Genomic DNA, 17,411 nt, shown 5'->3' with positions numbered 1-17,411 from the left:
AAATTCTTCTTAATTCTTCTAAATTCTTCTTTATTCTTGTAAATTCTTGTAAATTCTTGTAAATTCTTGTAAATTCTTGTAAATTCTTGTAAATTCTTGTAAATTCTTGTAAATTCTTCTAAATTCTTCTAAATTATTGTAAATTCTTGTAAGTTCTTGTAAATTCTTCTGAATTCTTCTAAATTCTTCTGAATTCTTCTAAATTCTTCTAAATTCTTCTAAATTCTTCTAAATTCTTCTAAATTCTTCTAAATTCTTCTAAATTCTTCTAAATTCTTCTAAATTCTTCTAAATTTTTCTAAATTCTACTAAATTCTTCTAAATTCTACTAAATTTTTCTAAATTATTCTTAATTCTTCTAAATTCTTCTAAATTCTTCTAAATTCTTCTAAATTCTTCTAAATTCTTCTAAATTTTTCTAAATTCTTCTAAATTCTTCTAAATTCTTCTAAATTCTTCTAAATTCTTCTAAATTCTTCTAAATTCTTCTAAATGCTTCTAAATTCTTCTAAATTCTTCTAAATTCTTCTAAATTCTTCTAAATTCTTGTAAATTCTTGATGATTCTTGTAAATTCTTGTAAATTCTTGTAAATTCTTGTAAATTTTTGTAAATTCTTGTAAATTCTTCTAAATTCTTTTAATTCTTCAAAATTCTTCAAAATTCTTCTATTTTTTTTCTAAATTCTTCTAAATTCTTCTAAATTCTTCTAAATTCTTCTTAATTCTTCTAAATTCTTCTAAATTCTTCTAAATTCTTCTAAATTCTTCTAAATTCTTCTAAATTCTTCTGAATTCTACTTAATTCTTCTAAATTCTTCTTTTTTTTAAATTTTCATAAGTTCTTCTAAATTTTCCTAAATTCTTCTATTTTTTCTAGATTATTTCAAATTCATTTATTTTTTATAAATTCTTCTAAATTCTTATACATTCTTCTTAATTTGTCTAAATTATTCTAAATTCTTATAAATTCTTAAAAGGCTTAAACAAATTTTATTAAAACTTGTTGTCACATTTGTTGTTGTTTGCCGGGACCCGTAGTTTAGGGGTAAGCGTGATTGCCTCTCATCCAGTCAGCCTGGGTTCGATCCCAGAAGGTCCCGTTGGTATTTTTCGAGATGAGATTTGTCTGATCACGTCAGTTCGAATTCCGGGGTGGATGGAAGCTTAAGTTTAAAAAGAGGTTTGCAATTGCCTCAACAATCAACCCTTCGAACACATAGTTTTGAGAAGGAATCTCGCAATCAAGAACGCCAAGGCAATGCTGTAGAGCGAATAATTTGATTTGATTTGATTTTGTTGTCACAATTTTTTGATTAATTCTTTTATAACTTATTTATATGATAGCTTAAATGAAAAAAATACTCAATTTGTTTAACAACACTTTTCCAATCGGTAAGTAATTACCTAAAATAAACTTTTGCATACTCAAATAAACAAACAAACCAAAAATACACACACATCCCAGTTGAGTGATTTCCGTTGTCGTCCGGTCCGGACACCCGACTCCAAGCAAAAAAGTACCAGCAGCAAAAAAACGCACCGTGGCGCGGCGGCGGAAAATACTCGTTTCAACTAAAATTTATTACCGCGGCTTTAAAAATAATTCCGTTCAATTTTAATGAAATTAAAAATAGAAACTTTTCATTTCATTTCGCTGCGCCGCGGCAACTAGCAAACAAAATCGCCGCCGTCGTCGTCGTCGTCTCCGGCGTGTAGACACTAAGTCGTTTAGTAGGATGTGTGTGTGTGAGTGTGTTTGTGTGTGACATCGAGTACATTCCCTTACTTTCTACACCGTTCTTCGTGGGTGGGTGGATGGGTGGTTTTTCTTTCCCTTTCCGCTTGCCTCCTCCTCAAGAACAAGCGCACGATCCAAGGGTAAAGTGGGTGGAAAGTGCTTTTGAATGGATGGTTGGAAAAACAACGATCCGAAATTGTGAACAGTGGGAGTAGTTTAATAGATATTTTAATTTTTGATGTTTTTTTTTATTTCAAATTATAATAAATTATTTTCAATTATTTGATTGAAAGCATTACAGATATTCATGATGAGTTAAGTTATACAATTTTTGATTCAATTAGTTTAGGAAATAGCTTGTTTGAAAATATTTTTTTAGCAAATTCTATTAGGGGATCATCCATAAAGCACGTGGACACGTTTTTTGGAATATGTATTAGGCTTGTGATTAGGCCTATTTGGAAAAATACACAGAAAACAAAATGTGTCATAAAATTGATTTTACCAATTTTACCACTTACGATTTATTATATGTTTTAGTAGGCAAAAAGTGCCAAGTTTTGAGCTGATGACGGACTTTTTTGTGCAATGTAACGAGTTTTTTTTAAATAGTTAGTGATTTAGGGAATGTATCGAAATAATCTAAAAACAAAATTCAGCAAATCATTTTGAATGTAAAAATTCATTTAGAATCGAACAGTACTGTTGTGATTTTCTTTATGAAATGTACTGTTTCTAAGCCATTTTCAGACTTAAGGCTTACCAGCAAGTAAAGGTTGGATGAAACAAGAATATTAAAAAACAAAAAATCAGAAAATTAAGCCTACTTCTGGAAGAATAATAAACACGACATGGTATTATAAAGGTACTGTAAATGGACCCAGAGAACAAACTTTGAGATTATCGAAAGCGTTATTCTGATAGGTTAATTTTCAAAAAAGTTAACCTACCAAAAAAAAAACAGACAAAAAAATGCAGATATCGAGAATCAAACCCAAGCCCTTTGACATATCGATTCGGTGCCCTTGCTGTATCGGTCATCACATGGCAAAACAGAGAAGGCCATTTGCCGATATAAGCCACTCCAACGGTATGAACTGTCTTATCGAACGAATGAACACAGTTTCGTGATGGTTCACTCGCGAGAGGTGCCACCATTTGCTTTTGGTAAAGCTATTCTCTCGGTTTTCTATTGTGGGTGTAGAAATGGTTTTAAATCGTAAACGGTTATTTTTTCGACATTTGTGATATACTTTTAGATTTTTCCAAAAATCTAAATTTATTGAAAATCGTAACTTAGAGAAAAACTGAACTTTCGTCATACTCTATTGCTCTGAAGTTGGCACATTTCGTATACTAAAACATATCAAAAAATAAAAGAAATCGAAGAGAGAAAATGTATTAAATTGATTTTTGTAATAAAAAGTTAATGAAAAAATAGCTCATATTTTTCTTGTAGCTTATTCTGAATAATTCCTAATTCAACAAAAAATTTTGAAGACACCAAATCGATTGGAAAATCCCTTAACCTTTTGAACCTCTTAAAATGAAATGCTCAAAATAGTTTGTGTATTTTTATTTATTTTTTATTTAAGGAGACTAAAAAAATTTTTTGCGCTGGAACTGAAATTCTATAAGGAGTATATTTTTTAGAATTTAACAAAAACTGGGGGAAAAAAATTAAAAAAAATCTTTAGATGTAAAGTCAAAATCGTGATCAATATTGACTGAACTTTTTTAAGTTATGTTCATTTTTATAAAAATATTGAATTTTATTCAATTTCAAAAATGTTTTATGAATCATTAATTTGTGATCATATTTTCGAAAAGCTAAAAAATCTTCCATTTTTCTGAAGGCCTCGGTAAAAAATCACTTTCGATAATCGAACTGAACATTTTTTTTCGTTGCCTTAAGAGTTGAGTTGGAGAATTTGAACGGTGTGCGTGGCGGTCACACGCAGGATTTTCGACGCCGTTTCCGTCTTTGTTGTCCCCCCGATTGTGCGTGTATTTCGATCCGGGCGGTTTCGCGTTTTCGCATTTTAGTTGGTTTTATCTTTCCACAGCCGGCTGTCTAAGATTAAATCATTTATGCTAAACTCAACACTAAATAACCGGGAATAGTCTCATCCGCATACTCCAACTGTTTGCCTTGAGAATGCATAATACATCACACCATTAAACAAAATTTATTGATTATTGGGTCGCATCATCATCCTCTATGTTGAATCCTGGCCATTACCCTTACCCACTAACAAAATCCCAAGTAGAAGTAGTTTTCCGGCACACGCGGGGGTGTGGATATCGTATAGAACCCACCCTTGGTAGCAGCCTGTGCTAACTAACATTCCCGTCCCATTCCCTCGAGATCTACAAACTGACATGGCGGGTGCCGTTGGTGGCCAACGACTGTTTCCTATTCGCACCGGCTCTAGTTTTGATGATCGTGATGTTTTATCTTTTCAGCGCATTCATGCATGCTGTTGATAAGGGAAACATCATTTGATCGTTGAAGCGTGTGACCGGTTGTGCTGATGGGATATTATGGTCCTGTTCAGCAACGGAGAAGGACAACCATGGGTGGTCTCTCATGCTCATGCTCATGCTCATGAAAATTTTTTTTCGTTGCCTTAAGTATGACCCCTTAAATACTCTAAATTGAATTACAATTTTTAAATTCGAGGTGGCAGTTAACATGACGGCGATTTAGTCATTTTAAGACAATTAATCTTTCAAATTTTAATAAAATGAGTTGGAAGAAAGAACATCGAAATAGTAGTTTATGCAACAATTTGAAAAAAGAAGATTTTTTCAGCACGTGTCGTACATTTAGATAACATTAAATACGACAAGTGCTAAAAAATCAAGGTTTGCAACGAGTTCCATACAACATTTTTTTGCATTTATGAAAAACACCCATTGAGTGAAATTATAAGTCGAATGTTCATGTATTTTGTCAATAAATCGTTTAAATCAAAAAAATGTTGAAAAGTATTACTTTTCAAAACTAGTGCTTTCCAGCATCCAAAGTTGAACTTTTCAGCATTTGTTTTGAAATATGCTTCTATTCGATTTTGTTATTTTTAGTAGATAAAAGTAGGCTATTTCGTCACGCGAGAATGACAGGAAAAGTAGGAAACTTCAAGGCGGAATTGCAAAAATAAAAATTTTGGTCGTGAATCGATTATCTGAAGTCTCATACAAACCTTAGGATAACTGCATATTTATCTGACTGCTGGTGGCTGAAAAACAGTTTTTGAATTTAAAATTTGTGAAAAGTGTCCTTTTTCAGTGTCACTTGCTAAACTCTCCGTTTTCAACCAATTATTGGTTCGAACTATTTATTGTTTAACTTTTCAAATATATAATATTTAGTTTTGTTTTCATCAAGAGTGACATTTCAACGCGTTAAGTGTTTTTTGTTCCTTGAATTAAAAATCTTTAAATAAAATTGTAAAATTCTAGAGAATTACTAAGCATAATAGCATAAAAAGTCTATCTGCTCAAGACTTTTTGCATCATGTCAAGAGAGTATTTTTGACTATGTATTTCAAAATTATATCATAAAAAAATAATGGTCTCTTGTTAGATGACAATATCTTTATACGTTTCCTCCTCCTTTGTTTATAAAAGTTTTCTTTAATCAACTTCAGCAATATTTTGATCACAATTAGCGTTCATCAAAAAATGGTATCTCTACTTACCGGCAGTTTTTGGGTAAATATTTAAAACAATCAAAATTGTCACTGTCAAATGAAAAACTTAAAAATATTAATGTACAAAATGATAGTTTTGTCATATGTGTAAATAATCTACGAATAATAAGGGATTGAAAATGCCATTTTAGAATGTTAACCGGAAAAACCACTGTGATTTTTTTCTGGTAATGTTATTGAAGCTTTTACAAAATCTTAAAAAAACTGCGAATAAAAATATAACAAGAAGCTAATCATCAAGATTGGTCCGTTTTATATGTAAGCCTAAGACACTTTCTAAAACATCGTCACATTGTGAGAAAATCTCATGTTTTTTCATGAAATTTTATAAACAAATATCGTTTTTGAGCGAACAAAATAAAAATATCCAAAATATATGCCTTCTCGTTTGTAATCATAGTAGCCAATGTTTTATGCTAAAAACGCTTATATGCCAAGAATTTTGAAAATTCGTCACTTTTTGTTCACTAAAATGCAAATATCTCGGCTTTGCGTGGACATAAATTGAATGTTAAAAAAAGCAAAATGATCTCCGTAAAATTTCCTATAAGCTGAATGCATTAGTTTTGGCTGCAAAATTTTTTGGCTGGTTTTGGGGAGTGATTTTTGAAATTTTTTGTCTGAAAAATACAATTTTTTCTCCCTAAAACGCTCTGCCATGCCCAAACACAAGCTTTTATGGACTATGTCTATACAGGAATTTGTTCAGGGGACATCAAATTTTCACTTGAAGCCCAAGGCGACTAAATTTGAATGACTTTAGTATGATTGTTACGTGCATTTCCATTTTTGAGAATTTTTTGTTGTATGAAAACATTGTTCCTGACATCCTAATCTATCATTTTAGGGGTGAGCACCGAAGATTTGACAACTTTTCATTTTTTTGGGACGGCCTACCCAATAGCCATTTTTCAATGTTATCCCATTGTGCGATCGTGTGCGGGGAACGTGCTACCCATCCTTCTATCTATATTTGTGTGTGCATGTATGAATGTGTGCGCGCTTGTTCGCGTATGTTTCAGTTGTCGCGCACTTCAGCGCCGTCGCCGCCGCCTTCTGTCATTCCTGTTTTGGGGAAATGCAGGTGGCGCGCAAGAGGGTGGAAGATCAGCTGCTGCTGGCGACCAGTGGGAGGGTGGGGAAGGGGAAAATTTATTTCAAAGTGGAAATGCGCGATGTGTGTAATTTCTGTCTCGTTTTCCCCACACACTCAGCTCGCTCTTTTTTTTTTCGTTTTGCTCGTTTCTTTTGCTTTCATGTATTATTTTCCCTTTGCTTCATTATAGTGGATTGCTCCATCTCGGGCTAGAAAGTGTTTTTCCTTGATTTTTCCGGGCAGATTTTCCACTTTCGAGCAGGAGACGACGCCACCGCGCGAGGTTTTTAATTTATAATGAGAGTGAGTGTTTTAGGTGCGACTAAGATTTAGACCGGGATGACGTTGACAACGTACACGCAGGCGAGCTGGTTTGGGGTATGGAAAATGTTGGAAAATGGAAGGTGGAAAAGGGTTCATGGGGAGAGCGGAAATGAAATATTTTTATAACTTCCAGAGAGTGTTATTGGTGGGGCATAAAAATTTGACATTTGATATTAGAACGATAGATTCCAGTTTAAGTTGGAGAAATTGAATGAAATGAGTTTTTTTTCTCACGAATTTGGTCAGTAAATTCGTTTGTAATGAGATTGAATAGTAACGTCTCAAGCAACTCATGCGATGCAAGGCTCGTCCAGGTGAGCTGTCCCACGTGAAGTAGTCTCATAGTCTCATTGGGCTAGTGAGGCCAGACTATTCTACTACTTGACCTGGCGCTGACAGCTGGCACTGCGGAAACAACCCATCTTTTTGCTAGCTCCCGGATCTGTCACTTTGCGACGGCTATTAGAGGGGGAAAATAAGGAAATAAAAGGGTTAATATTTGAAAGCAGAATTGTTTTATCAAAATTGAAACTTAAAACAAATGATATGATGATGAATAAAATAATTTTTTAATCCCAACGCATTTTTTGAACTCAATGATAATGACAAAGAACTGTCTTCCTCCAAAATGATGACCCAAATTTCCACCAAAATTATTCATTTCCATCCGGTGCAACACGAGCCATCATCCTTTACGGCAATTGGGACGGTCCCAAAAAAAAAAGGAACCCATTTGCTGCTGCTCTTTCTGCAGCCGGCCAACAATTCTCGGAACTATTTCAGTTTTCGCTCGGTGGCTCTAATTCAATTCAGCCAGCTCCACCAGAATGGCTTTTACCTGGCAGTGTTCTAATGTTGCAGCTTTCTCACTTATGTTGTACTCAATGCTCACGCTGCTGCTGCTATAATGAAATAGCCCTAGAAAAAGGACCGAATCGGCGGAAAAATGGTGCTGGGCGCAGATGTTGGCCGGCCGCAAGAGTGGCAAATTTGTTGCCGGGTTGAGCGAGTCCCCGGGGCGCGGCCGCCGTCCTGCAAAAACGGACACATTTTGGGTAACCTTCGGACACGAGGCACACCGCTAGTACCAGGATGGGGGGCGATTTTTTGATATAAAAAAACAGAGCCCAACTTCTATGTAGAGAAGTAGAGCAAAAACAGTCTCGAAAACGAGGAACGAGTCGTCGTTTATTGGTCGAAAAACAAATTATGCATTCAAGCAGCTGCTTCTTCTCTAATTTCTAATGCCATGGGTTGGTTCTTTATTGTTGTTGTAGGGATCCATCTTTGGCGAACCTAGACAGGGCCAGCAAAACTGCTGCGTTTTGGGGGGAGCAGCGGGTTGTTTTAGTGGATTTTTATTCTCTGGACAATTTCGTGAAACATACTCACACACAGTTCAATTTATGCCTCCCAAATGTTTACCGAGCAGAGGGGACAGACTAGGTAAAACCACAGAGTTACTCTGTGGTAAAACAGTTAACAAAATGATTCCAATGATTTTAAGAGCGAAGTTTTTCATCTTGAAATTTTTGATATACCCTATTTTATTTTATGTTTTGTTTTAAATTTCTTCATTATATATTAGAAATTTTTAATAACAGGTCAAGGTTCGTCATTTACTCATCAAAATGTGCAGAATAAGACAAGAAACAACTTTGTACACAGCAAATAAAGTAGTAATCCAGCTGCGTGTAAAAGGCCTGGGTGTAAAATAAATGTTGCATTATTTTATGAAATTCTGTGTAATATTACACTCTGAAATATGTAGCCCATCAGTATGGGAAACCTACTTGACCGAAATGTCAAGCTGATATATGCGTTTATCCTTGCAAATTTTCATCGGTCTGACGGCCGAGTGGGCTAAGGCGCCAGTCCTTACTGTTGGTGCTGGGTTTGAATCCCGTCGGTTGCAACTTTTTTTTGTGTTTGCAAAAATTGTACATGCAGTGTGTAATATTAAGTGTTTATTTTGACGAAGGTGATGTGCATGCTTTTGCATGCGATTTTACCATCGGATTTTTTGCTGTGTAGAAGGTTGCAAACCGCTAAACATTTTGAAAATTATGTTTTTACTGAGTTTATAAATATGTGGGCTCAATTCAGAAATTAAAAGCATAAAACCACATAAAAATAGATTTTTACAAGAACAAAAAGATTATTACATAATTTTCGTGTTTTAATATCACTTGTCTGCTCTAATTTAGCTTGCATAACGAATATTTTTGCTTTTACTTTTTGAAGCTAATAACTTTTGATCGAAAATCCTAAAAATATGGTGTCTTCGGGAAATTTGCTCTAAATTATGCATTAATTTTGAAAGTCCTACATCGGAGAATTGATAAAGATTCGAGGGCAATTGCGCCCGCCACAGGTAAAACACTGAAGCAGTTGCTTTTTCCGATAAATTTTTTTTGTTTTTTTTTTGTATTGTATTTCATTTATTCTACCACCTCGTATCATAATCTTTTGTCTTTTGATTATTTTTTTTGTTTTTTTTTTTTTGCTGCCACTTTTCATATTTTTCACATATTTTGCTACAGAACGATACGATTGTCATTTAAATTATAGTCTGAGTGGCATAGTCTGAGACATTACAAAAATTACTGCATACGGTTTGTTTCACATAAAATAAAGGCTAACCCCAGAAAAAATGTCATTTTTAAAAACATTTGCAAAGTCACATAAAACAAGTTAAACTACAAACGCTAGTTTTTTTCTAAAATTTTAAGAGTTCATCTATCAAATGCTTTTTAAAGATCAAAAATTGGTTGAAAAGTTCGGTAGAGGGTTAAAAAGATTCCTTAGCATTTATACCCTAAATTTAAAATGTTACTTATTGGACGGGAAATCAATAAAATTCAATTTTGTCGAGTAGAGCATGTTCAGGGAGCCTAAATCTAACATTCCTTGAGGAAACTGAACTGACATAAATTTCAAAAAAAAAAAACGAGTTTTGTAATATGCTTCATTCGGCGTTTTGCTGATTTCAATTTCGTTTAACAATTGTTCATGTAGTATGGCATGCATGGCTCTTTTTATTTGAAGTAAATTATTTTGATTTTCCAATAGCATTTGTCTTAAGAATGAGCATTTTTTGCAAATATTTTTTTTGTATTTTTTAATTTGGATGAAATTTTGTGTTCTATGACCAAACAAGACATTTTGCGTATTTAAAATGTCTATACAAGTTTCTATACAATTTTTGCAGCTGTCCATACAAAAAGTAAATTAAAATATTCAACTATCTGTATCTCGAGAAAGAATTTTCTGATCGATTAAGTGTCTTCGGCAAAGTAGTAAATATTGTTTACCCTCTAAAAAAATTATCCGTTTATCCACTAAAAACCTCATGTTTGAATATGTTTATGATGATAAAATAATTTTTTTTTTTAGATTTAGCACAAGTTAGTAAAAAATCATTCGTTAGTGTTGCCAATTCATCATAATGGATCATGATTTTTGAAAAGTGAGGAAAAAAAATATGTTTAGATCTGAAATCATAAGCTCAAACAAAAAGTACTTTATATGAGTAATTCTCCGCCAACCGGATAATTTTTGTCTCTGATCACGAATCCGGAGGGGCGGTACGACCCCTTCCATTTATGAACATGCAAAAAAAGAGGTGTTTTTCAATAATTTGCAGTCAGAAACGGTGATGAGATAGAAATTTGGTGTCAAAGGGACTTTTATGCAAAATCAGACGCCCGATTTGATGGCGTACTCAGAATTCCGAAAAAAACATAATTTTCATCGTAATTGTCTGCTCTACAACTTTGTAGAATATTATTACACTCAAAAAATAACCTTGCAAAGTTAGAAAAACACGAAATTTTAAAATGAAAAAAATTGTTCGAAATCAAAAAATGACCCTTCTAGATTCGAAAAGAACATTAAATTTACTTTAAAATGACATATTCCAAAAAAATTTACAGTCGAGTAACGGAAAATGGGAGAATTTTTAAAATATTTTTAGTGTTTTTTTCGATGAAAAATAAGTTTTTTTTTCAAAATTCTGAGTACGCCATCAAATCGGGCGTTTAATTTTACATAAAAGTCCCTTTGACAACAAATTTCTATCTCATCACCGTTTCAGGCTGCAAATTATTGAAAAACACCTCTTTTTTCGCATGTTCAAAAATTAAAGGGGTCGTACCGCCCCTCCGTCACGAGATATCAAAAAAGAGACCTCGGATTCGTAATCAGGGACAAAAGTTACCCCTTAGAACAAAGTTTCACACAAATCGAAGAGGGGTCGGGGCAACTTTTCCCGATTTCGTGTGAGTTGGTAGAGAATTACCCATAATTAAAGCAAAACAATCCACTTTAACGACACCCGGGTCTTTTGTGGGCTCTGTTGCAAGTTTCTGCTCATCTTGGGCGTCCGAAGGTTATGTTTGGTGAGTCACCCAAAACCTCTTTTACGCAAATGGACGACTTCATTTTTGATATTGAAAATCGGACGCATATTTGCTGAGTTAGCATTTATTAAAAAATTGACGCTATTTTAGTGATGCATAAATATCTTATTTTTTCCTGCTAGCTGATCTTTCAAAGGCTGTATATCAGCAACCATTGGCATTGAATAATTTTTTGGCATTCAAAAATGTTTTTAGAGATTTTCAAACTTGTTCATTACTTCTACAAATAAAAAATGTCACGTTTTCATTAAAAATGAATTTCAAGTGGCTTTACTTTGAAAACGGTGCACGATTTTGATTGCACCGATAGGGACTAAAGGGAAGGTAGTGCATCATCACAATCTGTTAACTTTTAAACTCAAACAAGTTTACATTAGTTTAGTAAAAATGTTTCAGAATTTGCTTTGTGAATGCCGGCCCCGATAAAAAAGATTCACTTTGTTTTTTAGGCAAAAAATCTGAAAAACTGCTTCTTCATTTTTAAAATATAAAAAATCGTTGCCAAAAGCACCCATTTAACCCTCCCCGTCCCTGCTGTCGGAAAACTACAGATCAATTTCCAAGGCATGAAGTCGGGAGTTTCTTTTTTGCACCCTCTCCCCAACCAAGTCTGCTGGGGCTGCTGTCTGATCGTCGTCGTCTTAAGGCACGAGCCATTCGCGCCGTCTGCCAACCTGCCAACTTGCCATCCTGGGCAGTGCGTGGCTCTAGGGGTTAAGCCCATCTTTATCCACCTGAGCATCTTCACGAGGCGGCTTCTTATCATGTCGTTACGGCCTCAACAGTCCCTTTTTCGAAGCTTGGTTTAAGTTGATTAAACGGGCGCGATTTGGACTCGCAGCGGAGCAATTTGTCGATAAATGATAGAGGTGGCTTAGCAGCTGCTACTAATCAGCTGCCGTTTGTTGGTTTTTTGAAGTTGAAGTTAAAATTATGATTGTTGTTCACTTTGATGGTCGACAATTTGCCAAAATGTTATTCCTAGACTGCAGCCGTACAGTGAACCTGCCGCAGAAATAAACCTGACAAAAAATAGCTCTTCTCGCGCCACAATTTATGACAATTAAATTTTAAAATTATTCAGCTCGACGATGAGTGATGAAAATTTACCTTTATTACTTGGCCATCACCCCTAAGTGTGGCTCACGAGGCCAAGTTTCAATTTAGCTTTTGCATGCATAAACAGGCACTGACTGTTCTGAATTTATTTAATCACACAACAAAATTAAAACCAACTCCGCTGTTTGTTTGGCCGGATTTTTAATGAAATTGAGTGCAACACACAGTGCGCTCCGATAATAAAATAAATCTTGTTCCCTAACGAGGACGGCGCGGACCTCACCTTGTGGTGTGTCTGCTAGCAGCAAGCGAGGTGGAAATTAATTATCAACTGTCCATCGAGGTGTGATTCCGTTTTGCCAAAAAGTGTTTGCTCAAATGTCGGACATGTCCACGAGACAACGAGACAAACCGACCGACCGATCCTGTCCTTGTTTTACGAGCTTGCAAACTATTCAATTGAAATTAATTCGAGTGGAGTCAAGCTGTCAGCGGAGATGTACGTAATGGAAGTCGTATCAAATGTGGAAATATAAATGAAATATTTTTGTTTAAAATGGCAATATATTACTAAATATTGCAAAAAAGCCTGGAGTTGATATGGGCAAGTCATTTTACTAAAACTTTATTAATTTATAGATTTATAGAAAAAAAGGATCATGACGTCTTTCATGACCTTCTTATGAATTTAAATGTTTGAAGAATTGGCAATCTTATCTAAAGTTATGACCATACAAGTGATTTGTGGGTCATTCCTTCCCAAGTAACCACGCGTCTGACATCGACCTTCATCAAATCTGCTCATATTTGGTATAGGGGTTGTTTTTACCACAAAAACAAAGAATCCGAGATTTGATGACAATTGCCTAATTTGACCAATAAAAAAACAAAATCAGTTTTAAGATCGATGTCTTTCTAATTAGGCTTCAAAGGAAATAAATCGAAGAAATATCTTAATAATTACTCAATTTACGGTGAAGTTTTAATTGTTTTAATTGGATTTTTTCCCGAAAGCTGAGTAATTGAAAAGTTTTCTCTTATAATAATGCATTTAAATAAAAGTTTTTCAAAAATTAAAAAAAGAAGGGGTCCCACAGGAGCAGTGTGGACCAAATGTCACCAAACTTCGGATTCTTTGTTTTTGAAGTAAAAACAAGGTCACATGGTCACTTGGGAAGGAGTAAACCTTTCACGTCCCTTTGAAGCCAGATCTCACTTATTTGTGTTAAAATATGCCCTGGAGTAATTATCTACGAAATCAACCGATTACCTTCATTTCATTTTATATTTTATTTGGCTCAAACTCTATGAACAAAAAACACCATTTTGTGTCTAAGTTGTAGATATTGATGAGAACTATTCTGAAAAAATAGGTACACGGAAAAAATCGGATTTTTATATGAATTTTTTCTCACAAAAAAACAGTTTTCCAAAATCCCGCAACTTTGGAGAAAAAGGGAAGCAAGATCAAAAAACAAAAACGAAACAAGTTTTTTCAAATAAATAAAAGAAATCTTACTTTTTTGACATTAGTTTTAAATATGAAATCAAACTTTTACAGATATTCTGATAATATACCAAGCCACTAAAAACCTTACTTAAAAAATACAATTTTCCAATTCAACAAAAATATGAACTATTCCGAAATTTTGAAAATTATGGAAACCAGACAAAGGGCGTTATATTGAATTGTTGGCCCATTTTAAATGTCAATCTTGATTCTTTATAGAAAAAAAATTAAAAAAAAAATCAATGATATAACATTTTTTATAAATCTTTAACTTTTTACTTTTAAAATTGGAACTTTACTTGCTGAGATATGATTTCTGTAGAGCAAATGAAATTGAATGCAAAATTGATTTTATACTAAAAACAGATTTATTTTTTTAACTGAGATTTCTATTTTCAAAAAAAATACACGGTCGCTAAATTTTGTGGATGCTGAAAAGTCATGGGTTATTGTCGCTTAACCCTATAATTCACGTTTTTTTTGGTTTTTTTTATTTTTCCCGTATTCAGGAGGTTATTCAAAACATTTTTTTGTTCTGCGAAAAACTTCAAGTCTCTTGATTTATGTTTTTGTTCTTTCATTGTTCCATTCTTGTACTTCGATATGAATTTATCTTGTTGAGTTTATGTAGTATTAACTCATCAAACTATTGATTTTATGAAGAGTAAAGCGTCATTTATTCACTATTTTTGAAATTTGCTCACGTTATCTAAATTGTAAAAACAGTAAAAATATATTGATAAGTCCAGCCCATAGCACTACTGCTCGGCTGGCACGCGTTCGATAAAAAACAACTTTTTAAATAATCAATTATCGATCTATCCGCAGCCGGCTGCTTAAGATTTAAAATTTTCAACCGATAAACAAAATGCTCATGGTCACATAACTGCCACTCGTAAATCCTGACCTCATACCCATCTACTAACCCCCTCAAAATTCATGCGATACTTTGTCGGAGAAGCAGTCGATTGGGCGGTCTCTATCACTCAAGTATCGGACTAACATTCCCATCCACTTCCCCGTGACCCTACCACTGGTCGTGGCCGGCGCCGGTATTGATCAGCATAATAGGGGCCTTTGAGAAGTTGCGAAGCGAGGAAGGATAGTTCCCACTTATCTTCCACGGCTCGTGGATGTAACTTCTGGAGGTCCTGGTCAATAACGGAGTAGCAACTGCGGGTGGGCACCTATGCTTATACTTATGCTTAATTTATCTTGTTGAGTTTATGTCTAAGAGTTGGCTTTTTCTACCACCTCAAATATGTTTGGCATATTTTTTTCATATTTTTAAGTCACTTTTTTGTTTTTTGTCTTTCACATTTTCTTCTTTAGAGTGATACTATTTTTATTTAAATTGTTTTAAAAAATGCGTAGAAGCACAGTCTTATATCACAATATTCCTATAATTGGTCGCAGTGGTTTCAGGGCTCTACAAAAAAAAACACAGTCTGGAATATTTTGAAATTGCTTCATATTTATTTTTGAATTAAATATAGGAAATGCAAGTATAAAAAACACAGTCAAAGTGAACCTCGGAAATGTTTTTAAAGGTCATTAAAAACATTGGCAAAGTTACATAAAACAAGTCAAACTTATAAATCTACAATTAAAAAAAAAGTTTCTTTCCGATGCTTTTCCTGATTAAACCATTTTAGACATTTAATTCAATTGAATATCAATATGAAGGGCATAAAATTCTTCAGATCTTTTAAATTATTAACATTTAGTTTTCTTTAAAACCCTTTTTTTAAACACCTAAGTGAAAAGTAAGGTATTTTTTATCCAATCCATTCAATCATTTTTTTCCAGAAAAATCACCATTTTCCAAACACTCTTGGTATTTTTGCCAGGTTGCAAAGACAAAACATAACAAAAAATATTCAGGTGTTCAGATACATGGATTTAATACGGGGAGGGGGTCTGAAGTATTCACGCGTGTTTTGGATGGTCCCGTTGGTTTCATGCAAAAAAGAAAAGTTTTCTGCGGAACTTACTCAAAGAGTTGAAAAAAATGATGCATGTTTCAGCTGGATCGTTTACGTGACGATTGTTTTGGTTAGGTCTGAAAATGGCACTAAACACAATGATGGACAAAAAAGTATTTGTTTTTTTTAAATGCCTTTTGTTTTCTATCTAAGTCAAAGAACATTTATGGGAAAATTTGTAAGATTTTTTTTTTATATTTTTTGTACAGTGCTGGCAATAATATTTTTCGCCAGGTTTTTTTTAAAACAACTTATTATAAAGTTTTGTAAATGAAAAAATCATTCTATATAGAGTACCCTACAAATGGAAATATAAGGGTTTTGTTTTGTCTCCTCAAGTCTTTGCGATCCTTAAGCTTGATTTTTTTAAGACAGCTAAAATAAAATAATCATGTTTGTTTACGGCTGCTACATTCCACAGCTCATTATTTGAGTTTTAAATTCATTATTGTACATATAAGACATTTTAATATAGTGATTTTTTACAAAGTATAATAAACGTTTTTTTTAATGCCCAAACAAATTCGCAGACACGACCACCGGCTGCGCAACAAGCAACAACGACGGCTCCAATTGGCCAATTTGTTTATAATAAAACATGAAAACGGTTCCCCTCACCCCTTTTCCAATAAATTAAACCGTCCACAACGGGGGCCCTCTTTACACCACCATCCTTCCATGGACAGCGCGCACCAACAAGGAAAGCACCTCCCACTTTTTTTTTATTCGCAAACTCACTTTCCACACTTTTTCCAGTAATTTTTTACTTCTATACTTTTTGCTGTGCTGCTCTCTTCTAACGCCTTTACTCGATCACGTTCCGTGCCGCAAATTAACATGTTTGGAGGGTAAATTTAGAACTTACACGGAATTTGTTTCTCATATTCCCACATCTTGGAGTCGTGAAAATGTACCGTTCGTTGCTTGCGTGACCAACGTGTTTATGGGGGCCGCCTCCCTTAAAATTGGCTTTCCAGCGAAACTTTGTAAACTTTGCGGATCTGTCTCCGCGAGGCTTTCTTCCTTGAAAACTATGGTAGGAAAAAACGAAGTTGGGTGATTTATTCTGACGAGTAGCCTTCCCGTTCGAGACACGCCACTTTTCGAGACAGACAGGACGAAGCCCGAAATCGAGACGAAATTGAAGAATAACTATTACCTAGTATCAAATTAACTCCCGGTCCCGATTTGAAATTCCGCGAAAATTTGGTCCCGAGACCCACCACCGCCGGATCACCACAACCGTTTCGGTTAAGTACAATTTAATTGCAGAGACTCGGTTGAGAGTTTACCGCCGCCGTCAAGCAAAAAAAAAAATCCAACATTTAATGTCCTGAATGGCGGCAACTCCTCGCACATCGACGTCGGCATCTATTGGGTGATTTTTCCGCAGGGATAATTTTTAGCCGCGCTCATAATCATTCATAAATTAATTTTCGCTTTGGCGCGAATCCTTCCCCGTGGCTAAATTGAGTGCAATGCTGGGGAAGGTGAAGAGAACAGAAAAAACGGCATTCGACGAACTGCACTTTTGAGCCCGGCTATTTGAGACTCAGGACTG

At 34.5% G+C, this 17,411-nt stretch overlaps 1 protein-coding gene across 11 annotated transcripts in view; it reads right to left on the bottom strand.

The window, feature by feature from the left end:
• Positions 1–17,411, bottom strand: part of LOC120419673 (voltage-dependent L-type calcium channel subunit beta-1) — a 238,760-nt gene that overhangs the window by 72,650 nt on the left and 148,699 nt on the right. For 2 of the 11 annotated variants that reach the window (XM_039582457.2, XM_039582458.2), the window contains one exon: positions 7,262–7,334. The exons of the other annotated variants lie outside the window; for them this stretch is intronic. In XM_039582457.2, the coding sequence (XP_039438391.1) occupies positions 7,262–7,297 (36 nt within the window). In that variant the 5' untranslated portion in view covers positions 7,298–7,334. The remainder of the gene's footprint in view (positions 1–7,261; positions 7,335–17,411) is intronic. 11 annotated transcript variants of the gene reach the window in all.

This window comes from Culex pipiens, chromosome 2 (genome assembly GCF_016801865.2).
Source record: "Culex pipiens pallens isolate TS chromosome 2, TS_CPP_V2, whole genome shotgun sequence".
NCBI lineage: Eukaryota > Metazoa > Arthropoda > Insecta > Diptera > Culicidae > Culex > Culex pipiens.
Note: the sequence above shows the minus strand (reverse complement) of the source record. Positions and strands in the feature narration are given on the sequence as shown.